Genomic DNA, 26,129 nt, shown 5'->3' with positions numbered 1-26,129 from the left:
GGTGACCCAGGAAAGCCCTAGGTTTTATCAAGCCATTTAATTTGGCTGGACTTGCCCTCCCTCTCTGTCTTCTTAGTGGCAGGAGATGTTGAAATCTCCACTCAGGCCAGGGTGTACTCCACTGGGATCCTTGGTGTCATGTTCTGCTTGTGACTCATGAGCCAGCACAGGGCTGGAAGAAAGTTTACATGCAGAATTTGGCTCCCTCCTTTCTCTGGTTATGCCCTGCAATTTCCTGATAATCTTGGCTGCTGAACTCTGACTCCTCAGCCTAGAAAGCCTGATGCTTTTGAGCTGAGTACTGTCCCCATGAGCTGTGTGAATTGTAATGCCAGTAGAAGTGACTCATACAGAGTGAGTCTCTCATGTTAAGTATCATAACCCCTCCAGTTTCTGCTTGCACTTATTTCTTTGGTATTCCCAAATGTTGTTGTTTTTTTAATCTTGTCGACAGTTTTTTCATTGTTATTGGCAGAAGAATTAGTTGGATACAAACGAGTCTACCATTACTGGAATGCAGAAATTCCAATCAATAAGGACATTATGGGTGAAAAGACAAATAACAAAGCTTCATGGCTTGCATACAACTCAGAATTAGACCCCAAAATGCATTGTCTACAGATCATACAGTCAGCCCCTGAGAGATCTTGACTTAATATGAAACTCTTATCAGAGCCATGTGTGTCTGCACTGGTGCTGAGACTGCAGAGGTCCCTAGAAGCAGGCAAGGTGGGATCTTCTCAGAATGAAACCACCGGCTGGCCAGAGGGAGCACTGAGGCCACTGTGGAGAGGTCCGTGGTAGAGGAACTGCCGTGTACCCTCAGGAAAATATGGCCCTTATGTTTATTTCTTTTGCTCTTTGAATAATAAAACACTTGCTGCTGCAACCACAAACAAAAATATAGCTTCCTCTCTGCTGGCATAAACTAGTCACTGCCAGCCAGGCTTGGTGGTGAATGCCAGCGCTCTGTGGGGCTGAGGCAGAGAGATCATAAGTTTGAGTCCAGATTGGGCAACTTAGTGATTTAATGAGACCCTGTCTCAAAAGACAAGGGTGTAGGGATGAGGATGTAGTTCAGTGTGAATACCTTGGTTCAGCCCCTAATAACACAAAGGGGGGGGGCAGTTCACGTCCATTTCTGCCCTGATTGTGACCTCGACTTCATCCTCATCCCCTCTCCTGCATATACTGTCCACCAGCAATACATGGAAATATACTTTGTAAATACCCTAGAGAATCCATTGCATGTTCTAAACATCTTAAGTGGAAAAAACACGTTATACACCTAACCTGTGGAACATCGTACTTTAGCCATACTACCCTTTCCCCTAGTAGAGTATAGGTTGTCTCCCCTCGTGGTTGGATGGCTTACTGAGAGCTGCAGCTCTCTGCATCAAGAGTCTGGAAAGAGTTCAAAATTCAAAGTATAATTTCGACTGAATTTGTTGCTTTCATACCATTGCAGAGTTGAGAAATTGCAAATTGAACCATCATAAGTCAGGGGTCATCTGTATTTGTTGTATACCTGCTATTGTTGTTGAAGAGTTACTTGTTCTTAAGTTTCAGCATAGATGAATCAAGCATTTTGTGTGTCCTCTACTAAAAACATAGAGTTGCCTTTTTATGCAAGGTTGCCATTGATTCTGCCCCACTACATGCCAGTGGCCTTAACAGGAGCATGAAAGGTGGCTTCCTGCCTTCTGTCAGTACACCCAAGTAAAATAAGGCCTTGCTGCTTGTACTGTACTCTTGAGAATGGATTTTTCTGCAGCTGTGAAGTCTCTCCGTTGCAACTCCTTTGATTTCATGATGATTACATAATTGAATTTGTTTTCCTTTGTCTTCTCCAGCCTCTTCTGTGTGCCTTTGGGTCATTCTCCTCAGCTCACTTCCTTAAGGAGGAAAAAATGAAATTCCAGTCCATTCTAGCAGCAGTTAGTGTAGAAGCTTTCATTTCTGGGGCTTCTCGGAACTGCTCTCTGCTCTTTCCTCTCCACTGACAACTCCACTTGTGACTCAGGAGTCCAGCAACTGTGATAGGTTGGCATTGGGCATTTCTTCTCAAGTTTAAACACTGCCAGAATTAGGGAAACCTAGGTTTACTTGTTTGCCAGGACAGTCTCCATACCCACATTCCACTCTTCTGCTGGACAGTCACATTTTCCTTCAATATTCCATTCCCACCACTCACTCTCTTTCCTTTCTCTGCAGGTTTTGCATGCAGAAATGTGTTAGTCTGGTGCCTGGAGTCACGCTGGATTTGATAGAAAAGTAAGTAAAATTGTGAAGCCCTTGTGGCTTTCCAGATCTGAAGGTTTCTTTTCCTTTTCCTGCTTTTGGTTCTCAGCAGTGCTTTCTGTCAAGGTGGGGACGTTCCCTTTCGTGTGGCTATATTCTTTTGTTCTCTGTTTAAGGCTATTTTGTGCTGGTTACACTGGTGCTTAGTATAGGAGGCAGCTAAACATGGGGCCATATTCAAAGAAGAATAACAAAAAGCTGAGTTCTTTTGAACATTTAAAAATATTCTAGACTTGGGCCTAGGCTTTAGCTCAGTAGTGCCATACCTGCCTCACAAGTGCAAGGTCTTGAGTTTGATCCCTGGTTCCAAAAAAATCTAGACTCTTACGCCAAGCCCAGACACAGCATTGTAGGCACAGATTATCTCTGCTTCCCTTGGCTGAAACAGCCAGATCCTAGTGACACTCTGACTGTATTTTCTTAAACTTGATTGCCCTTCAGTAATTTGTAACTCCCACCCCAGCCCCAGCCCCAAGCATTTTACTGTCTGAGGCCGACAGGTTCCAGAAGCTGCCCCCACCCCAGACTTCCCGTGCTCATGAACCACACCATGTCTGTCTCTTGATCATTTGGGGTTTGAAATGGCATTGCCGGCTCTAAACTTAACTTGTGTTGTTCAAGCTTATTTGTTCATATGTACATTTGATTCCTTGACTCACCTTGACTCATCTCAACAGTGTGGAAAAATGGAGGAGTTGTGTGAAACCTTGTGTTCTGAACTCCGTGTCGCCTAGAATTAACTAGGCACATGATTGTTTTTCAAGTCCTGATATACAGAATCATATGTTAAAATAATATTTAAGGCAAGACATAAATTTTCTGTAGTAATTTAAATGGGCAAAACAAATCTACTAAGGTTCTCCGTAGAATAGCACTTGACTTTGTGTGTAAGCGAAAGCATACAGGAGTTTTTTGTCAGGATGACCAGTCATGCTACACTCCTGCAGTGACACACTCACAGCACCACCAGTTGGAAGAACACTGGCCAAAATATGTGCTGTCCGGGCTCCCGTTCACTTGTCGTGTCAATCCATATGCAGGACAGCGTCCCAGCCTCCCAGTCATACTCTTAGCTGTGGCGTACAAGGCTCTGCTTTTGTTTACTGAGTTGTTGAGTCAAACCCTCATGTTTTACTGAAAAGGACCTGGTCCTCAGCTTAGTTCAGAATCTCCAGTACTCATCTATAGTCTCTCTATCACACCAGGGTCTTCCCACAACCAAGACCTTGGTCTTAGGATAGTTAGCTGCCATCCCAATCATGCAGACATGCACCAGGGCCAGCAACATGACCTTCAAAGCATAATACACACAAGGAAAAACTGGTAACTTTTCCTTCATCCAAACATAAACCATTTGCTCTCTCAAAGACACAGCTAATAATGTATAAAGATAGGCTATACATGTGGAAAAAAATATTTGCAAGTCACAAATCTGACAGAGGATATTTGTATCTGGAATATATGTAAAAACAACTGAAACTCAAAAACTAAAACCCAACTGAAAACTAAACAAAAGTCTTGGAGAGACACTTTACCAAAGGAGGATGTAGGAGGGCAAATAAGCACCTGAAGGGATGCTCAAAATCACTAACCATTTGGCAAATGGAAGTGAAAACTGCATACCTGTAAAATGGCTAAAATGAGGGTTGATGGTACCCAGTGCTGGGAAGGCTGAGTAACACTGGAACTGCCACACACCACTGGGAAGGCATGGCATGCAGCCACACGAGAAGGGTTGGGCAGTTGCTTTTTGATTTAACTCTATATACCCTGTGTCCCAGCAGGCCTACTCCTAGGTGTTTACCCGCGAGGAATAAAAACTTAAATCCACAGGCAAATCTCTGAATGTTCATTGTTGTTCTAGTCATCACTGCTCAAACTAGAAACAACCAAATGTCTTTTCTCCACAGAGCAAATGAATAACAAGACTAGTTCATGCATACCTGGAATATGCAATACAAGTTATCCCAGAAGCACTGTGGGGACCAACAGAAGCCAGTTTCTAAGGATGACTGTTTGTTATTCAGCTTTCCCTCTCTGTAACAGACTACTTGAGAATTACAGCTTAGAGGAAGAGTTTATTTTGGCTCACAGTTTCAGAGGTTTCAGTCCATGGTCACTTGGCTTCATTGCTTCTGGGCCCATAGTGAGGCAAAACATCAAGGCAGAGGGCACATAGTAGAGCAGAGCTGCTCACCTGGTGACCAGGAAGCAGAGAGACAGCAAAGGGCCGGGAAGACATGCCCTTCAAAAGCAGGCCCCAGTGACCCGTTTCTCACAGCTGTGAACTCAACCTCTACCTCTACTCCCCACCTCTGAACATTGCAGCATTGGGGATCAATCTTTCATCACTTGAGTCTTTGGGAAACACTTCATCTTTAAACCACGACAGCAGCCTATGGTCTGATGTCATTTCTGGATGATGACATTCTGGAAAAGGCAGAGCTGTGAGGTCAGAGAGCAGGCCATTGGTTGGCAAGGGTCAGGAAGTGGCAAGCGTGACTTGAGGGACTATCAGGGGGAAGGAATACTATGGCTCCACAGATCTCTGCATATGTTAAAACTGTAGAACAAATGAGTCGATTTGCTGTGATAACTGAAAAAATAAATTAATATATAATTTTTATGGGGTCAGGGAGCAAGGCTGTAGGAGAATATAGGCCAAATTTCACATTGTCCTCTTCTTTCTTCCTCCTCTTTCCTGTGCCAAGGGGTGCTACAAAGTTGTTTAAACATTAAAAGTTTGGCTTTTTTTTTTAGTATAAAAAGATAAATAAGAGCCAGGAGTGGTGGAGCACACCTGTAGTTCCAGTACTTGGGAGGCTGAGGCAGGAGGATTGCCATGAGTTCGAGGCCAGCCTGAACTACATAGCGAGACCCTGTCTCCAAAAAGCAAAGATAAACAAAATGAATTGTCATTAATAGTAGGCAGTTTCACAATGTACCCCATTTGGGGAGGGGGTATGGTGGAAGAATGAGGACATTAGGGTCAGAGTGGCCCGGGTCCTGCCCTTGTGACCCCTCTGAGCTCGCTCATAACACCTGCTCCTGTACCACATGAGCAGCCCCCTCCCCACATGCACGTCCTCCCTTTCCACAGACATCTTCCCTTCCCTACACTTTCCAGACACAGCAATGTGGATGACTCCTAGAACAACCTTGCAGTCCTAAAGTCCTTTAGATTTCAGATAAAACCAGAGCAGGAGCATGGCCCTCATATACATACCTGTTCCCTTCACTATCAGATGAGTGTCACCACAGGACTTTTGGAAAATTATGTATCCATGTTCATTTGAAATTAAAAAGCAGTAATTCTGGTTTCAGAGAAACTTGCATTTTAAAAAGATTATTGTCGAGACTGACCTATTTAACAAATTGTTTTTGAACTTCAGTCTTCACTGTGAATAACTTTTTAAGGTATGTGGATCTGAGTCATTGCCCTCTGAATACAGTTCAGCCAAAGTACAATGGACCCTCAAGTTACAATGGACCTGACATACAAACAACTTGGGTTGTGATCAGAATTTTAATTTTAACTTACATCTAAAGTCTTGAGTTTTGGCCGAATGCCCAGCCACTTGTCCTTCCAGATGGTCTCGGTGTAGATTTAACCCTTAAAGAGTTCTGGAAGGGCTGGGGATGTAGCTCAGTGGTGCTGTGCCTGCCCGGAAAGCACAAGGTCCTGAGTTCAATCCCTGGTACCACCAAAAAAAAGCGTTCTGGAAGGAACATTACAACATCCTTTCCTGTGTGAGGTTAACTGAGAAATCCTGGGCCAGTGTCTCTAAGGACACTGAGATCTTCCTGTGTACAGGAGAGAGACTTTGAAGGCTGTGTAGAAGAGCCTGAGCCTTCAATTGACCAACTTGATTTACAACCAGACCTCAGAAATGAATTGAGTTGGTAAGTCAAAGTTCCACTGTACCTGCTGTTTTAGTTGAGTTCAGTTGAAAGAGACACAAATCAACATTTGCAGTTTGAAGTACCATATTGCTACTCTCCTTTGTGACTTGGCAAAGGTTAAATTGGATGTGAGTGGTTGAATTGTATTTATCTTTTTATGCCAGGACAAATTCCAAACTTGAGAATTAAATCACACTAGGGGAAATCCCAGAAGCCACCTAGCTACAGCTACTAGGTCAGTTTCTGGGCAGATACATGCTTTTCACTTTTGCAGCTCACCTGAGAGATGTCTCCATTTAAAGAAAAGGCTGTCATAATGTTTGTATAAACTTACAGTTTTTTCCCCAGTTATATTTACAGTTTCTTAAGAAGAAAGTTTTTTAGCAAGTTAACTTTATTTTGCAGTTGGAAAGCTGGGCTACAAATGTAGCACATCTGTTTGACAGGGCCTTCCTTGAGGTTGTGGTTTTTGTAGTCAGAAGATACTCCTAGAAAAAATACGTCATTATTGTTACCTGTGTTATCATTTTCTGGAGATTCCTTCTAAGAGTGTGTTCACTTATTTCCAGGGCACTCGGTGGCTTGCAGCCTGTCAGCACAGTGCTTGACCATCACCCTCTGCATTCCCTACCTTGGGGCCACCTGCTCTTCTGGACTTAGGGCACCATCGGGACACGTGGGCTCTGACATTGGCCTACTTATCAGTGCAGACCCACTCAGAGTGTTGCCACGTAATGTTGTTCTAAACCAAACACATGTTTTTGGGCTCAGAAACTCCACAGCTGATTTACACAATCAGTGCACTCCAGGCAGTCAAGCCCAAGGTTACCCTTTGTTGTGCATTTGTACCTTTTGTCCATCTGGGTTTCCCTCCTTTATACAAATCCACCTGTCCCTGCTTGGTCTGGATTCCCCTGGAGAGGAGCTCACTGAGCACTTTGATTCTGTGGTGCTTTTGTGTACTTGAGAGGTTTTACTTACAACATCAAAACACCCCTCGATCGTCACCTGCTTCTCTGATGTGCTCAACCCTGCTACACGTGCAGACAGAACTGAGCTGTCCACAGCTGGTAGCCGGAATCAACAGAGCAGACCCAGGCTTTTGCTTTGTGTCCTTGTATTTTAATTCAAATACAGGTTTAAGTCCTGTATTTGTCCATCTTTTTTTTCTTGTTAATAACACAGTACTGCCGACTAGGTGAGTGACAAAGAAAAGAGGTTTATTTTGGCTCATGATTCTGGAGATGAAGGCTTGAGGGGCTACATCTGGTGATGACCTTGCTGGCAGAGTCCCAGGGTGATGCAGAGCATCCCATGGCAAGAGATGGGGAACACAAGTACATGAGCATGAATATCTCCCTCTTCTCATAAAAGGACCATAATCCTGGTTTGATCTTGGAGCTTCACCTGACCTGTCTAATTCCTTTCACCTCCCAAAAGCCCTACCTCAACACCACAGCTGGATTAAGTTTCCACCGTCTTACTACTTCACAGGAAGGATTGGATTTCAACCTAGGAAGCTTTAGGGTACACACGCAAACTACATCCCAATTATAGCAAGTCCTTTCACCAAGATGTGAGAGAACACGGGAGATGGAACCCAGAGAATGGAAGGAAGGTGGACACATGAGCCTCCTGATGGGGTCGAGCTATGGCTGCCCTCTGCGGCTGTACCCAGGCGCAGTGGTCTGGATGGACATGTCTGTACATGGTCATTCTGGAAGCCACAGCCAGCTGTGCTCCCACGTGCAATGTCTACCTCCTCCATCCTGCTTGCATCCCATCTCCCACTGTGTAGGCAGCGGGTCCTGCCTTGTCCTAGGATTCTGGCACCAGTGTACTGAGGATGAGTCTCCCCAGAACATTCCAGGGAGCACTGTGCTGCTGGGTGACAGAGTCCCCTCCTTGATACAAAGGCCCAGAGATCCTTCTCAGAAAATAGGACCCCGGAGTGGAGTGCTTCTTTCAAGTGCTGGGGTCATGGAAACTGCATGCGGAACCTTCTCCAAACAGCCTCATACCCTTGTTCACACCATGAGGAAGGACATATTAGGTTAAGTTCCCATGTGCCACAGCACAGGGCCAGCTCCCAGGGCCACTTCAGACACTTGGAAGGCCTTTTGAGTATTTGGTTTTGGTTTTGGTTTTTGTCTTTTTAAAAATCATTGCTTGCCCCTTCTCAGGTAGATTAGCTCAGTCCCTTAGGCTGAATAATTCCTCCCAAACTCCAGAGTTTGCATCTGGAGTGTCCCAGGCAGTGTGCACTTCAGAGTCAGCAGAGGCATACCCTCCTAGGAAGCTGTTTCCCACCTTGCAGCTGTCCCTAGGGAGGGTGGCAGGGTCGTGGTCTGTAAAGCAGCATCCAGAGATTCCATTCAGCCCCTTGCCTTCCTAGCCACAGGACAGAACCAGCTGGGAACAGAGGCACCACCTCCCTGCCCAAGCAGCACTTAAAATTTTTTCTTTTTAAAAATTTATAAGTAGCTGATGTTTCGAGAACCATGGAGTATTTCAAAATATATAAATTTTTGAGTAGTTGAGAGATTTTAATAAAAACGTTTGCATGATATTGACAAAGCTGTCAGAGCGGTTGCCTGGTGAGGTTAGTGTAACTGGTTGGGCGATGTTGCTTGCTATGTCTCTACTCCTTCCCAAGAGAGACAGAGCCTGGTTCTCTGAACCACATCTGCATTAAAACTGGCAGAGGGCATCCATAATGGTGGCCTAGGATCAGTGTTGTCTCCTGGGGTGGTTGTCTTGCTTTCCCTTCCTGACAGCTATCCTAGGCACACTGCGTTCTTTGTATGCAAAACCTACAAACCTGTGTGGACATCCATTGAGCTCATTGGGTGCGCTGGTCTTGGAACCAGATTAATGGGTGGGGTATGTTGTTTATAATTACAGTTATAGGAGTGAACAGAAATTGGCTCTTTTGCTCAGTTCCTTGGTCTCAACCCATTTATTCTTTAGAAGCTCATTATTCTGAACAAAACCCTAAACTCTGCAGATTGGTGATGGGACCAGGGAGGAACTCCCTGAGCAGCAAACTCCAGGGAAAGCCTGTGTGGTAGCTAGAGAAGGAAGGTGTGAAGATACGGAGTTATGAAGAGATTGTGGGAGTAAGCGGAGGTTAGGAAACTTCTTTCAATACATAAGGATAACATTAGCTGAGCTTTGATTTGTCTGTTATTGATTTTTGCTAGCTTTTTAAGGCTTCTGTACACTTAGTTTTGCATACAGTTTTATTCTTTCATTCAGCTTTCTGCATGGAAAGTTCTTCTCCATGAGCACACCTCTGTCTCATTAAATGTGAGGGTCACTTTGGTTCCTTGTCCTACCTGGCTAGTGTGACAAGTTGTACTGAGCAGATGAGACAGGAACAGGCCAGTGTGTCTGCATTTGAGCTTAAGGACCTGCTGAAGAGAAAGTCATACATCTGCCCTGGGGCCACCTTTGCTTTTCCCGGGCCCCCTTCTGTGTGTGTAGAGGACAAGTCCAGGTACTAGGGATCCAGCACAGGGCCTCATGCATGCTAAGCAGGCGCTCTACCAACGAGCCACACCCCCACCCCTGGCATGGCCATAGCGACCCAGCTTCCTGGGCATCTTCAGGACATTTGGGTGCCACTGCATCCCTTGCTGCCAAATGGTCAGAAAACCACTTAAGAGACACATGGTCATCATCCCTCTCTTGCTGTCACTGGAGAAATGGAAGCACTCTGCTTCACCCTTGTTGAACCATGAGTCTGTAATAACTGTGGTCCGTTTCCTCTCTGCACTTGCTCCCGATAAAGGTTCCTCAGAATGCAGATGTGAGCCCTTTCTAGCCCTTGCCTTCACTGTCAGAGAGGCCGATGTGTCACATTTGGCCCCAACTGCAGATGACAGAGAAGATGCAGCAGTGTGTGTGTGGGGGGGGGGTGTTATCTTGCAATCTTTAAAGCTAGGGAAGGCATCTGTTTTCTCATTAAGCTGCTGTGCCTGGAAGGAAGTCAGGGCAAGCCTTCCTTAAGCACCCCACCCCCCATTTCTAATTATCTGTGCTCACCTAGCTGCCTGATGAATAAGCCTGTTGCTGCTGCAGAGCATATTTATAATCTGAGCCCTTGGAGAGAGTGGCAATAAGATCCATGCTTGAAAATTAAGGGACATTTTTCAGCCCTGAAACAAAGTAATGAAACGCTTAAACAGTGCTAGAAATATTAGGGTACTCGGAAAGCTCCAGAGAATCCGACAGATGCTAAACCTATTCCACGAGGCTGTTCTTTAGTATTCTAGTCACTGGAGGCTCAAAGTGTACAAAACATTATTCATGATTAACATCGATTGTGTAAACACATATTCTAAAGGGCGAACCGTCCATTGTCTGGAGCAGCACACTAGTGTTTCAGAGGCCAGCAGGGCCAAAGCCCCTGCCCTGAGTTGGGTCTGAAACTGTTGAGTATTTGTGAAACATGTATTGAGTACCTATTGTGTGCCGGATTCTGTGTTAAGGGTTAGACGTATGATACCTCTTTTAATCCTCATGAGGGCCCTTCAGAAGGAGTGAAATTGCCATCTGCCTTCTAAAAGCTGTGCAACTGGGGTACAGAACTGGTGAGCAGCCTGTCTAGTCATAGTCAGGACAGACTGGAGCAGGGGTGAGCGGAGCAACCTGCCAGAGCCGTGCCTTGCCCTCAATATATGCCCTGGAAAGGCATAGGGGAGGCAGGGGAGGGTGCCTGCCTCACGGGCACAGACCATGGTTAGAATCGACCTCACTGTCAGGTTGGAGTTGTGACATGAATTAAGTTGGAAAGGAAAACTATCAAGAGTACTGCCTTAATTCAAGAAGCACCTCTGTTTCCAACATGAGTGCATGGTAGCAGCTGCCGGGGCCTTAGGTGTGCCAGTCACTGACAAGATGAACAGTGATGCAGGGGAAGCCAGTGCAGAGATGAAGTGAGGAGAATGAACCCCAAGAGGTTGCATAGGAACAGCACCCAAGTAACTGTCAGAAGTGCAGGCACTGCTTAGGAGAGTAATAGATCTCCCCTGCCCAGCCAGAGCTGCATCCCTCAGGTTATCTGTGGGGGCAGGTGGCCCGGGGGTAGGACATCCCTGCTCCAGTGCTTCTCCCTCAAACCTCTCTCAGCTCAGAAGGGAAGATGAGAGGTACCTTGGACTCATCCCAGTAGGCCTCGGAGGTCTGTCCTGCCGGGTGAGCCAGGAGTCAGCTCAGTGCAGGGAGGAGCATGTAGATGCATCACAGAGGGGGACGTGGGTGGTTGAGAGGCCACCCAGGGTGCATCTGCACACAGCGTAGAGACCTTCCATTTCCTTCACAGTATACCAGAGCCCTGGCCTTTGTTGTCAAAATAAGGGCCTGCACAGCACTGTGTGTTTCAACATCTGCGGCACTAATTTCCTCTCCGCTCCAGCATGGCGCCCTCAGTCCTCCTGCCATCCTGAAGAAAACGCTTCTTCTGTCTGGAAAGGTCTAATGGCTGCCCTCGCCTGTCAGCCAAGAGACAGGCTGCGAGTGCTTAGAGGCAGCCTGTCTTAATTGAAGGCAGGCTCCTTGGCAGCGGGAAGGTTGAGCTTGGGTACAGATCACCCTTCTTGGAGCAGCATTTGCTCTGTGCAGCACTCATCTCTTGGGCATCGCTAGCCTGTGGGGATGTGCCTGTGGCTCTGGCCACCATTCCACATGATCTCTTCAGGGAAGACCTCTCCCTTCTGATTTGTCATCTTGACCTAGAAGGCACTGAATCACACAGGAGACACCAGCTCATAAGGGGGCATCCATCTTCTGAGATAAATGTATTTACAAACCTGAATTTGTGGCCTGGACATTCAACAAATGTTTGTTAAGGACGTGCATATGCCAGGTTCTGTGCAAGGCTCTGGGTGGTAACAAGACATTTCTAGTTCTTGCTTTCATTAATTTACATTCTAGTTAGGGGAGAGAAGTATCGAACCATGTATGTAAAGTTGCTAAGAGTGCTATATGGTGACATAAAATAGTGGCTGTGTGCTTTTTTGGTTGAGCAGCCAGGTGAGGCCCATCTGAAAGGTGATGCTTAACCTGAGATCACCGGCCAAGAACCTGTGGGCTCAGGTGGACACCACCTTGGGCTGGACTGCAGGTGTGGTCTTCCAAAGAGGGCAGACATAGTTAGAACAGACATGGCTGACCAGGGAACATTTACTGGGTTCACAGGGCCTCTCCAGGTCTGACTCAGATCACTGCATTACATGGGGAAACTGAGGCACTTACCTGAACTGGATATTCTTTCTGTGACTCTAAGGTCTGTTAACTATAGCAGCCACTAAAGGGAGTGAGTATAGCACAAAGCCTGATTCATGACTTCTATTAGCCAACAAATGGAGCCAAAACCATTCTGTCAGCCAAACCCAGTGCAACTGGACACCTCCACAGTGGGGTGTCACTGTCAAGCAGTCCTTTTGCTAGAAGAGGTTAAGAGATCTGGAAGATTCTTTCTGTGGACAGTGGCCCAAACAGGCCTGACGTGGCTGTGCCTCAGGCAGAACTGTTGAGCTGGAGATTATCATGAAAACCCTGCTCTCTCTCTCTGCCTTTTGCAAGAGGCAGACTTGCAAAGATTTGCAGAGTCAAAAGTTGTCCTGCCCTCCCCTCCACCAGGGAAAGCAGAAGTGAGCCTCTGAGGACAGAGGCCTGTCAGTAAGGCTTGGAGACCCCAGAGCAGAGACACATGAACAAGCTGTGCTCATTGGCCTTTGTCTGTCCCCAGATGGTCTTCCTCTAGGTTGTTGTCCCAGGAGGGTCATGATCCTCTGTCTCATCACTTCTGTAAAAACTCACTGCTCTTTGTTAAAGATGCTACAGAAGCCGGAATTTAAAGGCATCTCTCGGACTTATGCATTCCCTGGTGTGTCCCACATAAATATGGGACATACACGTTGCTAAACTTCTGTTTCCTTTTGTCTTATTAGTCATCTTTTGTTATAGGAGTCTGTTCCAACTGAGAACCTGTAAAGGCTATTACTTTTCCTCTGTAAGGTATAGTTTACATAGCCATTTTAATGATACAAGTTAATGATTTAGTACAACTATCACCATAAACCACTTTTTTGTGTGTGATGATGGTACTAGGTATTGAACCCAGTGTCTTCACCCTAAGCTACTTTCCCTAGCTCCTTTTTATTTTTTATTTTCAGACAGAGTCTCACTAAGTCACTAAATTGACCAGGCTGGGCTTGAACTTGGAATCATCCTGCCTTAGCCTCCCAGAGGGCTGGGATTACAGGCATGTGCCACCATGCCTGGCTACAAGCCCTTTTAAAATAGATCTATTGGGGTGGGGGATTTAGCTCAGTGGTTCCGCCGCCTGCCTTGCAAGTGGAAGGACCTGAGTTCGATCCCCGGTACCAAAAATAAAATAAAATAAAATAAAATAGATCTATTGATCTAGTTAGACCCTCGTTCCCATTTATTGTCATTCCTATTCAAGCATTTACTGATCTACACTTTCTCTATAGATTTGTGCCATATTCCATTCTTATCAGCAGTGTGTCCAGTGTCTCCATGCCCTCACCAGCCTGTGTTGCCATCTGCCTCTTCATTGACACCCTAGTGGGTGTAAAGTGAATCTCTAGGTTTTATGTGCGATTTGCTAGTGGCCAACAGTGTTGTACAACTTCTGTGTCCTTATTTTCTATTCCTCTGTTGTCAGTGGTGAGTCTGCTGAGACCTTTTACCCATTCTTTTATTTGGATTGTCTTATTATTGATTTGTAAGTGTTATTTACATATTTTGAAATTAAATTCTTCATCAGATATGTGAGTTGCAAGTATATTTTCTCAGGCCAGTTTTAGATTGCAAACATGAAAATGTGCTGCATGTAACTTAGATTGCTCATAAGATTATTATGTTTCGGTCCGGGGATTTAGCTCAGTGGTTTCGCCGCCTGCTGCGCAAATGCAAAGATCCGACAATCCCCAGTACCAAAAAGAAGATTATTACGTTTGTTATATTAAATTTCGGAGTTCAATTTATTTGAGCATTTTCAACATTTCTGATTTAATTCACTTTAAAATTTGTGGAGTTTTTGTCACAAATGAATTGAAGCAGCTGTATTGACTGAGCCCTTACTGTGTTCCCGAATCCGTGCTAAAATTGTTGTGTGTTACCTCATTCCACCTTTCTGTCTCCCTGTGGTGCTCAGTGATATTTCCTTCATTTTATAGATGAAGTGGCTGAGTCTTGGGAGGTTAAGTAACCTGCCCAGCGTGGCACAGCCGGGAGAGGCTACCCGGAGGACCAAGCCCAGGTCTGTGTGGTTCTGTCCCCATCTCTGCAGCATCTCTTCACACCTGCGTGTCCTGGGTTTGGAGCTTCCCAGGGAGAAAGGGTTATTATGGCTGGGGACACACCAGGAAAGGTCTTATGAAGGAAGGAGCATGAGCTTTAAGCCTTCGGGTGTCAGGCTTCAAAGAACAGATTTGATGAACGTGATGAAAAGAGGGGAGGAATCCCTGGCTGGCAGGGGGAGACATCTGTACTTACTGCACAGCCACGAGGAAAACTAACCTGAAGAGCAAGAACAACACCAGCACCTGACTGCACCTGGCATCTGTTTCTGTGGTTCTGACCGCTCCAGGGAGATAGGCATTAAGAGACTGAGGGGTGATGCTGCCACATTAGGGTCTCAGGGACCAAGAAGATGGCTCAGGAGGTGGGAGCTGAGCCCCTGAAATGGACCTAAGAGAAGGAAGTAGCTTAGACATTGCTCCCTTCAGAGAACACTCTGCCAGGGAGGCAGGAGACACCCGGAGGCCCAGCACAGGGTGGCAAGTGCCAGAGGTGCAGTCTCCTTTGGGATTTACCTGACCTTCTTCCCCTCTCTTCAGTTTAGAAGCTGCTTTCCAGCATGCCAGGCTTCTCAGCAGCTCCCTAAGGAGCTGTTTGGAAGAGACCACTCTACACTTTTGTGCCCGAAGCTCTTGTGAAAGGGTCTGCCTGACCTCAGTCTCAACCTGGGAGCCCAGGAAAACCTGCTTTGCAGTCATGCTTCAAACATAAACTTGAACTCAGAGGTGCTATTGAGGAGTTTAGGAATTTGCACTACTTAATTTTTTAAAGGGGTATGTTTTTTAAGGTGTTTATGACACAGTATAAACAAATGGGAAGTTGCCACTCGCCTCTTTGAGTGGTTCCTCCTCTGATGCTTTGTTTGAAGCATCCAGTGGGACCAGGCCTATAGTCGTAGTTTGCTGCTGACTCCAGGGATTGGCAGTGAGTCATCATTCTAGAATAAGCTCAGTGAAAGGTAAATTCTCTCCAGCATTAACTCTTTCTTGCTGAGTCCAAGAACCGCCGTTCCTTTCCTCCAAATTTTAGACTTCATTTTCCTATAGTTTACATAAGTATTAATTAGTAAGATTCTGTGGATATAAACTGTTTGATTTAGAAACTCCAAGAAGAGATTTTTAAATCATCACAAAACAGCCTCCCTGTATGTAGTTTTGTTTTTTTTTTAGCTCAGTCAAATAAGCTAGACATGGTGGTGCATGCCTATAATCCCAGCTACTTTGAGAGGCTGAAGCAGAAGGATCTCAAATTGGAGGCCATCCTGGGCAATTTAGTAAGAACCTGTCTCAAAGTTTTAAAAAAAATAACAAATATTTTAAAATAGTAGAGTGTTTACCTAGCATGCATGAGGCTCTGGATTCAGTTCCCAGTACATACACACACACACATACACACACAACACACACACACACACACACCCCTTACCTTGAGGGAGAATTACGTGATTTTCTAATTTCCAGTGACTCTCAGGTACTGTGATCACCATCTGTTTTGATAACCTCAAGCCAGCATATCCTCCGGGAAAAACTAACAAGTTTTTTTTTTTAAGCACATGTGTTTTAGTTTACAAATAAAAAGTTATTTATTTTGTAGTGCTGGGGATTGTACCTAGGGCCTTGCACACCCCCAGGTCCAGTCCATATATTTTAAACCTGAACATGACCTGAAAGGCCATGGCTTATCAGTAGCTATAAAACCAACTTGGTGGGTCACAGCTAGCATTTTTCAAAGGAAATATCATGTCTTCCTAGTAAGATGAATACTCTGGTTTTATGCTTGGATCCGTGTATTTGTATGTGATTGTGCCTATGTTAGTAAGGTCACCATATGAAAGATATTTTTCATTGGAATTCATGATCAAGAGTCTGAAAACTTCCTCTTTAAAAGAGTGCTGCTCTCATGTCAGTTAGGGACCTGCCCACGCTGCCTGCCTGACTGTCTGTCCTGGCTTCCACAGTGCTGCTAAGGCTTAGCTACTCCTTTCCTTTTTGCAGTCTTGAATCCATGTTCTGCCCTCAGCCTGACACCTTGTTTTGGCTTCCTGTAACCTGTGCAACCCATTTCTGATTTGAGACACTGATAATATATGTCTCACCTGTTGCTACTTTTCTTATTGAAGAGAGTTTTGTTGAATATCTGCCATTTCACTATTAAAAGCCCCTCCCCTTGACCACATGCCCTGACCTTCCAAACCTGATCTTCAGGGTGATGATGACTCACCCTCCTGGTGAGATAAAGGGAACCCTGTACCATCAAGCAATGTCACTGTCTTGGGTGATTTCTGTGGCTGTAGAGTACATTGTTTGGGGTAGTAACATAGCTTCGGGCTGTCTTTGGGTTAGTGTCTGCAGAATGCATCTTCATCCTTATATAGGTTTAAGGTGTATCTCTTTTTAGCAAGATGTAACTAGCCTTTGTTTAGCTTTATTTTTAAATTCAGATTGACTATAGTTAGTTTTAATTGAAATATTTAGTCTGTTTACATTTAGTGTAATTGACATTTTGGGTTTGCGCCTTTTATTTGCTTTCTTATTTTTCCTCCTATTCTTTTTCCCAGTCCCCTTTATTTTTTCTCCCCAATTGCGTTATTTTAAATTGATTTAACAATTTGATTATTCCTTTCTCTTTCTCAATTGGCTTGTTAATTTTACTTTTTTCTCAGTTATACTTTGGTTACTCCACAGCAACTTTTTTTTTTTTTCTGTTAATGGCCAGGCGCTACATACCTCTAGCCTAAAGGCTTGGTAGGCCACATAGGTCTCTATCCAATACTGTATCTTTTGTTACGACCCTTTAAAAATATAAGAATCATTCCTGGCCTGTGGGCCTTATAAAAAACATGCTACTGGAGCATTGGCCCTTGGGCCATGATTTGGTGCCCTCTGCCTGAGAGGCCACAACATATACTTTGTGGGGTCCAGAATGATTAGCACTTTATGCTGCCCAGGCAACTCAAGGACCTTAGGACTCTAATTCCATTTACTCGCTTTCGGACTTCTGTGTAATTATTCACATGTTTGTATTTTTTTTGAGGGGGGTTGTTTTTTTGGCACCAGGGATTGAACTCGGGTAAGGCAGACGGCAGAACCACTGAGCTAAATCCCCAGCCCCTATTCACATGTATTTTAATCTATATCTTCACTTCTATCAATGTTAGTACTATTCTGTAGAGCTAGTATTCACGTTTGCCAACACATTTACATCTTCTATTCTTCATTCCTTCTTGCATCTCAGAACTCCCATCTGAGATCTTTTCCTTTTAATTTTATTACAGATCTGGTTTAAAAAAAAAAAGTCTGTTGTTTAAAAATTCCATAATAGCCCCTTTGTTTTTATGCTTTAAAATGAGCGTTATCAAGAGACAGTCAATAATATACCCCACTGTAACTCTGTAGTTGGATGGGTGTTAACAGATTTATATGCCCATGGAACCACCACTACCATCAACATTAGTCCAGTGTTCTTTGTGACCAACCCAACCGATCCCTCTCCTTACTCCCAGGTACAGGCCTTTCTCACTGTGTGGTAGATTTAGCTTTTTCAGAACTTCATGTAAATGGAGAGATGCAGGATGTGCTTGTTTGTGGCTTTTGCTCAGTATGATGCCTCTGAGTTTTTTGCTGTTGGGGTATCAGTACTTCATTCCTTTATTTGGCAAGTCACATTCCAGTCTCTGTGTCACAGTTTCTTGTTGATGGACATATCATCGTTTGAGCTGTTGTGAACAAAGCTGCTACAAACAATCATGTACAAGTTTCTGTGTAGAAATATGTATTCATTTCACCTGGATAAATGCTTAAGTGTGGGATGGCTGGCTCATGTGGTAGGTGTGCAATGAATTTTATTTTAAAAGCTCCTAGCTGCTCTCCAAGTGATATACCAGCTTATATTCCTACCAGTGGATGAGCACGCCCGTTGTTCTCCGTGCATGTCAATTCTGGGCATTCTTTTAACTTGAGCTGTTCCAACATATATATATAGTGCAATATCATTATGATTTTAATTTGTATTTGCCTAATGACTCATGATGCTAAACAGCTTTCTATGTGCTGCTGCTGCCCATTATATTTAATAAAATAAATGTTCAAGTCTCTTGCCAATTTTTAAATTGTGTTGTATTTCTTCAAGAGTCCTTATGAATTTTGGAGTCTATCTTAGATCTATATATTGTGAACATTTTTGCTCAGTCTCTGCCTTATGTTTTCATTTTCAAAACAATTCTTTGAAGAACAGAAGTTTTTCATTTTGATGAAGTTGAACTTAGTAGTTTTTTCTTTTATGATCATGCTTTCTGGGTCCCAAACTTTGCCTACTCCACCCGGAGTTGTAAAGATTTTTTCCCTAGGACTTTTATAATTTTACCTTTAAATGTTTAAGTGTGTGATCCATTTCAAGTTAGTTTTATATATAGTATGCAGTAAAGGTCAAAGCTGCGCCCCCTCCCCACATAGATACCAGATTGTTCTAACACCATAGTACCATGTGTAGAAATGACTTTTTCTCGTTGAATTACTACTTTGGTATCTTAAATGAAAATCATTTGCCTATGATTATATAGTTCTATTGTATTGTTCTGTTTTATTGATCTGTGTGTCTCTCCTTATGCCAGTACCACGCTGTCTTGATCACTGTAGCCATAGTGTAAGTCTGTTCCTTTTGAAGTAGTTTTGGCTATCCTAGCTCTTGCATTTCATATAAATTTAAAAATCAGCCTGTCAGTTGTAATATAAACTTGATGAGATTTTGGTTAGGGTTGCATCCAATCTGTAAATCGATTTGAGGAGAATTACCATCTTACTAGTATTGAATTTCCTTGTCCATGAACATAGTATATGTATATTTGAATTTTTAAATTTTTTACTTTCGTCTTATAAATTTAACAAATGTCATCAAGCATCTGCAGCTGCGACAGTCTCAGTGTAAAGCAGTGAGGTATTTTTGGGGGGAGAGTGTTGGTTCAAGTGGAATACACTTTATAAGTGGAAGGAAGTGGAGGTAAAAAGAAGTCAACGACAAGTGTGGAGGTTATTTAGTGAAAGATAGGGAGATCCTAAGGCTTCTTTGCCTAGTTTTGATTTAAGATATGACCAGTGACATGGGGACTTGGAGCCCAGAAGAAAGGCTCACTATTGAAATTTGAACCATGTCACATATGATTCTGAACCAGGTCTTCCTCTTTCATTGCTGATTGTTACATGTAGTTTCTGGAGTTGTAGCTGCTGAGGGCATGTTGCTAAGGCTGCAAGTGTCTGCTGGACATGGAGGCATCTGGTGTGTGTGCACTTTCTTTACTAACCACTCTTGCTGTGGTCTGCTGTGTGCTCTCTCTCCAGTTTTTGAAAGTGTGCACCTGCTCGAGCAGTTACAGTGTGTTAGCCATTGTACTTTATACACATCGTCTCATTAACTTAACCAAATGAAGTGGGTCCTGATTGACATTTCACAGATGGAACTGAGCACAAAAGAAGTTGGGTAATAATGCAAATAGTGAAAGTCCCAGACCCACATCCTGACTTTGGTTAGCTGTGGTGTGTTCTGTCCTAACCTGCTCTGAGTCTTGGAACACCCATGTGATTTACATATTTGTTCACTGTGATTCCGTAAGTGCTGGAGTGTGTCCATCTTCCATAATCATTGGCACATGTTCTTTGGTTTTCTTAGTACTGTTTAGTTTTAACTGTATGTATCTCACAAATATTTTGTTAAATTAATTTCAGGATTTTTATTGTTTAATAATAGCATATCAAAATATAATTGATTTTTGCGTAATGACTTCATTTCGTCCAAACTTGATAACCTTACGCATTAGTTCTGATAGCTGTTTTGTAAATTTCTTATCTGTGTATGTAATTACATCATCTGCATGTACATAGTTTTACATTTTCCTTTCAAAACTTTGTTTTTAATTCCTTTGTCTTGCTTTATTATACCACATAATGCTTCCAGTACATTGTTAAGTGGGAGCAATAAAACTGGGCATCCACACCCTGTCTCAGAGATCAGTTGAGGAAGAAATATTTTGTAGTACACTATCAAGTATAATGTATGCTGAGGACTTTTACTGGATATCCATTATCAATTGAGGAAGTTCTTTCTACACCTAGTTTTCAGAGAGTTTCTGTCATGAACTGGTATTGAAATTTGTTTAAAAAAACACTTTCCCTATATGTGCTGAGATGATGGTGTGCTTATTTTCCTCTATTCTGTGTGTTGCATTATGTCATTGATGTTCAAAGATTAAAGGAATCTTCCTTGTGTTCCTGTGACTAGCTCTGCTTATCCTGGTGTTGCCCTCTGGTGCACAGCTGCATTCCACTTGCCAGTGTTCACGAGAATTGACTGTTGCACTTTGCCTTCACACCTTGGAGACCACAGCCATGCCTCCCATATTCCCCCAGACTGGCCCAGACCTGGGCCATGAGTATCCTTGTTGGTGTGCTCCTGGCACCTGAAGGAGAAGCTGCTCTCCACCACTGCTCTTTCCTCTGGAGTCCCTTTGTCCCTCGTGTGTGCCTCTATTTTCTGTTTTGCATTAAATTTTCTTTGTTTAAGTGACTTTTTAAAAATTCTCTCCTGACCAGACCTATACTAATCCTTACTCCCATAAGGATTGTATGGATTTTTCTTTCACTGTTTTTAAGGTTTTCTCCTTTTGGCCTTTCGCAGGTGTGTCTTGATGTGCCTACATGGGCATAGTGTGTGTGTGTGTGTGTGTGTGTGTGTGTGTGTTTAGTACTGGGGATGAGCCCAGGGGAGCTATATTCCCAGACCTTTTATTTTTGATTTTGAGACAGGATCTCAATAAGTTAATAAGTTGCCCAGGCTGAGCTAGAATTTGCAGTCCTCCTGCCTCAGCCTCCCAGTGTTGGGATTACTGGCATGTACCACCTTGCCTGGCTGTAGGTGGAGGTTTTTAGACTTATCCTGTCTTGTGTGTGTGGCATTTCTTGGCCTGTATGCTATAGACTGACCTACACACTCCCAAATTCATATGTTCAGTCCCCAAGGTGCTGGTGTGTAGAGATGAGGCCCTTGGGAGATGATTAGTTTTAGATGAAGTATTGAGAGTGAGACTTGTGATGGGATTAGTGCCTTAAAAGTAGAGGAAGAAACACAAGTGGAGTGTGTGTGTATCTGTGTGTGCACATTGAGAATAACCTTTTCCCTAAATGCTGATTATCTCAGGTGTTGTTTATACTGGTGGGAAGCTAACACTTTCCCCAGCATGCTCACAGCCTTTCCAGTTGTTCTCCAGATGAGAATGGTCTGAATCACCAATCTGCCCTTCCCAACTGTCATCAGAACCCCAAGAGACACACAGGAGCACATGCTCCAGACTTGGATATTGTGTGGGGCCGCACTGACTCAGCTTGTTAGATGGCATCACAGTGACTGCAGTGGTGTGTGACAGCACTGGAAACCACAGCTGCACACCTGGGGTCCTGCTGTGCTATGCAAAGATGACTGTGTCCACTCTTTCTCACCAGGCTTTCTTGTCTCCCTCTCCTACTGACTACTCAGACATGTCCTGGCCCAGTGGGAAGAGATTCTTCTCTGGCTTTAAAATTGCAGACTGTTCAGGCTCATCTCGTGTGTTATAATTTATGACCCACTGGTCTCCCACTCAGAAGGACCATGGCTGTGATCACTGGATCCGTGGGTGGCTGGATACTAGTGCTGTGTAAGGAGTTCAGCAGTGTTGAAGATGCTTGGATTGTGCCCCATTTTAAAAGTGAAGAGATGTCTAAGTGAAAAGATACTGGGAAAGAGTATCATAGACATGTGTCATGATTTGGCACAGGGGAATGTTAGCTCAAGATATTTTCTTGAGTCTCTCAAAAATTCGTCTAGTACATTAGTTCCCTATTTCAAGTTTTTTCCCCATAAATTTGCATTTTTATAAATATTGGGAAAATATACGTGCATGTTTTGTACATCTAGTTTCAATATAGCATTCATTGATGGGAGCAAATATGTGTACTCATACATATTGCTACATGTATACACATATTCATACATCTCCCTCAACAATCTGTGAGCTTCTTCCTTACCCCAAGTCCTGGGGCCTGGTACAGAGCTTTTGCCTTACCTAAGACATCACCATTGTGCACTGACCTGGGTTTTCAAAAGAATTGTTTTCAGAGAAAATCACCAGCCTCACCTCCCCATGACCTTTATCAGGGAACATTTCTAAGTGATGAATCATTAGTGTCGTAATGATCTTGCCCCAGGTTCTCTGCACCATCTTTTCTTAATAGCCATTTAGATTAAATAAAGTAAAGGTATATCCTACTTGAATTGAACTTAATCTGTGCTATAAATTTGTAAAATAATACATTTTAAAAATATTTTCTCGGGCCAGGGATTTAGCTCAGTGGTTTTGCCACCTGCTGCGCAAGCACAAGGATCCGAGTTCGATCCCCAGCACCAAAAAAATTTTTCTCTAATTTTCAGAAATACTTGCTTTAGCTTCCCTCTTATTAAAAGAGAAAAAATTTAATTTTTTCAATATGTTATGTAAAGGCTGTTTTTAGTGCGTTATAGTATTACATACAGAAAAGCAGAAAAGATTAAAAATCATTCATAATTGCTGCTATGCCAGGATAATAATTTTAATACTTTGCTGCATACCCTCCCACACTATTTACTATGTATTTGTGAGGGTTTGGGTTGTTTGCGTGGTTGTTTTTGTTTTCAATATAGGAAATAAGCGCATGCCTATAATCCCAGCACTCAGGAGGCTGAGGCAGGAGGATTCCTATGAGTTCAAGGCCAGCCTGGACTACATAGTGAGTTCAAGGCCAGCCTGAACTATGTAGTGAGACCCAGGGCCTTAACATAGAGTTACACCCCAGCCCTTGATTAGTTTTTATTTTGAAACAAAGTCTCACTAAGTTGTCCACGCTGGGCTCAAACTTGGATCCTCCTGCCTCACCCTTTCAGAGTACTGGGGTTACAGGCATGCACCACCATGTCCAGCTTATTTCTGGGTATTTTAACAAAAATGCAAGCATTTCTATTCATAATAAGTTATTTCGGTGCATTTCAAATTATTTGATTTCTGTGTATAAAGAGATACCTGGAGATATGACAAACAAAATGTTTCTAGTGGTTTTTAGATGATGAAATTCAGACCATTTGTATTATCTTCTCAGTTCCTTTTTTATATTCTCATCTGAATATTTTTAATGATCTCATAACATTTTCTCAGAAACCATGGTTTTTCACTAAACATTCTGCTCAGACATAGCATTGTGAATGGGCCATGCATGAGCACTCCTATACGTATACAAGGCCCTCACTGTCAGAGAGCTCCTAGGTAAAGATGCAGCATCTAAGGCAGAGATACCCACAGCACTCTGTGGGAAAGCACAGGATGGAGGAGGCATGGGGAATGTCTCCCGAGAAGAAAGCAGTTGAGCTAGAGAATGAGGGGTTCATCTGGGCCCACACCAGGAAAAGGGGGTTGTGGTCTGCACAAATCTGAGAGCATTGTGGATGTCTGCTAAGGACCAGTGATGATGCTGGAAAGCCATATATTTGGTGAAGGAGAAAGACAGGGAGAAATAGAAAATAGTACAAAGAAGGTAAATGTGAAAGTGTGGATTACTGAATCTCCCACATACCACTTGTGCTGTCAGCTGTTCTGGGGAACAGGCACTGAACAGTAGGGGTGCAGAGGTTTATTGGGCAGCAGCACCTGTCTGGGCTGGGAAGGAAGCTGTATCCTAGGAGAGCTGTTCAGCTGGATCCTGGGAGTAGCCAGGCCTTTGTCTTTGTCATGCTCTGACTTGGGTTGGGGCTGCCCAGAGAGGACTAAGTCATTACCTGAGAGCCCTCAGAGACCCTGAGCATGAACAGCTAGAGAGTATCACCTAATGCTACTCTGCCCTCTGAGGGTCTGGGCAGTGTCCATAGCCGCTACACAGCCATGAAGAATTAGGATTCTATTCACAGAGTGACAAAGAGCCATCAGCATGAGTGGGAGCAGTTTTTTAAGTAGAAGTAACATGACTCAGACTTGTGGGCTGTTGCAATTATGCAGTGTGGTTAGCACTCTGCCAAAAACTGTAAGGAGATTGATATATATCTAGGAAAGAAAGTCGTTGTCCATAGGAATTTATTATCTAGATACCCAGAAAGAAAATTAATATATGTGGAGCATTGGTGAATAATAGAGTGCAAAGAAGGGCACAGTGGAGTGCCCAAGAGGGTCGGAGGAGGATATGGCTTCTCATTCAGGTACAGTTCAATAGGAGTTTGAGATAGAAAGGCATTTAGCAGCATTTAATGTCTCCCATGCAGGGGTCCTGGTGGAGGGGGTGATAGTACAAGAGCGCCGTTGCTACAGCCTGATGCAGAAGGGACTTTGCGGGGGTAGGGTAGAGAGCCACCTGGAGTGATTGCACGGATGGTCATAAAGACATCAGGGAGGGCAAAGGAAGAAGAGGGTGGCCCAAGAGGAGAAGCGCCAAGTGGGTACTCAAAGCTGGCTCCAGGCTCAGGTCCCAGTACCCATGGGGATCGGGTTGTTGAAGAGCACAGTGTACATCAGCAGCACTGGGGTCGCCAATAATGGCCTCTAGGTTGACATCAAGGAAGACAAGTCCTGGCAAGAAACAGGAAGCTGCAGGGGTGCCTTGATGTCTGGGGAAAGGTGGAAATAAGTCCTTCAGGTGGCAGCATGCTGGAGAAACTGGGGGGACTGGGTGCCCTTGCTGTGTCTGCTTTTGGCATGCAACCCATTTTATTTTAGTCTCCAAGTTGCACATACGGCTAGCCTTCGTGACTCAGAGCAGAGAGGCAGGATGCAGAAGTCACTCTTCCACAGCACAGCTGGGACTAGAATTTGTCTCTTCTCATCTTCAATCCAGTAATCTGTTCCCAAAGCACAGCTTCTCACACTTTTCACATACAGATTCATCCTTGATTAACACTGTATTTAAACTTTTAAAATGCCACCTTGGTTACTAATGCAGTTCTCTAGGGAGCAGAGGAGCTTATGGAGTGAAATATGGTCTTAAATGTGGCGCTCTAGCTGCCTGGATCCTTCTGGGTCCTGCAGCAGCGCTCGATGATCCAAACAGCCTCCGAGGGTTCTGGGTATGGCAGTGTCCAGGTCAGATCCTATAGAAGGGAAAACAGAAACCATGTCTGAAATGACTTAATTCTGAATGACATGAAGAGCAGGGGAGATGAAGTCATTTCCACCTTTGTCATCTGAAGAAGGACCTGGCTGTGAACAAACTGAGGATCCACACAGATGGAAACCTCACACAGGTAGATCCTGAGCGTTTCTAAAGCCTTTGGTGAATGGCATAGCCTGGTGGTTTATTTGGGTTTTTCTTCCCGCTTGTGCTTGCTCAAAGGAGGGCGGCTTGGCTCCCATTTTAAACTTCTTGATGGAAGAGCTGTATGCACACTGCCAGTGCTCAGCCTGTCACATGCTTCTGGTATTTTCTCATGTGGTGAGAAGCTGTCCTGGTCCTGCTGGCATTGTGCCCAGAACTCCGTGTAGACTGAAAAGACTGACATCTAGCTGGGAAAGGTTTGCTTTGGTGCTAAGTAGGCTAATGTGTGTGTGGTGGAGA

General features: G+C 44.0%; 1 protein-coding gene across 5 annotated transcripts in view; it reads left to right on the top strand.

Moving 5' to 3' along the window:
* The window catches only part of Rptor (regulatory associated protein of MTOR complex 1), a 371,772-nt gene that overhangs the window by 220,897 nt on the left and 124,746 nt on the right, over positions 1-26,129 (top strand). For 4 of the 5 annotated variants that reach the window (XM_021241190.2, XM_004860899.4, XM_004860898.4 and 1 more), the window contains one exon: positions 2,215-2,274. The exons of the other annotated variant lie outside the window; for it this stretch is intronic. In XM_021241190.2, the coding sequence (XP_021096849.2) occupies positions 2,215-2,274 (60 nt within the window). The remainder of the gene's footprint in view (positions 1-2,214; positions 2,275-26,129) is intronic. 5 annotated transcript variants of the gene reach the window in all.

The sequence above is a fragment of the Heterocephalus glaber genome, unplaced genomic scaffold, assembly GCF_053883595.1.
Source record: "Heterocephalus glaber isolate CG9 unplaced genomic scaffold, H.glaber_assembly_v1.0 deba00000937, whole genome shotgun sequence".
NCBI classification, from domain to species: domain Eukaryota; kingdom Metazoa; phylum Chordata; class Mammalia; order Rodentia; family Bathyergidae; genus Heterocephalus; species Heterocephalus glaber.
This window is presented reverse-complemented; position numbering and strand designations above follow the sequence as displayed.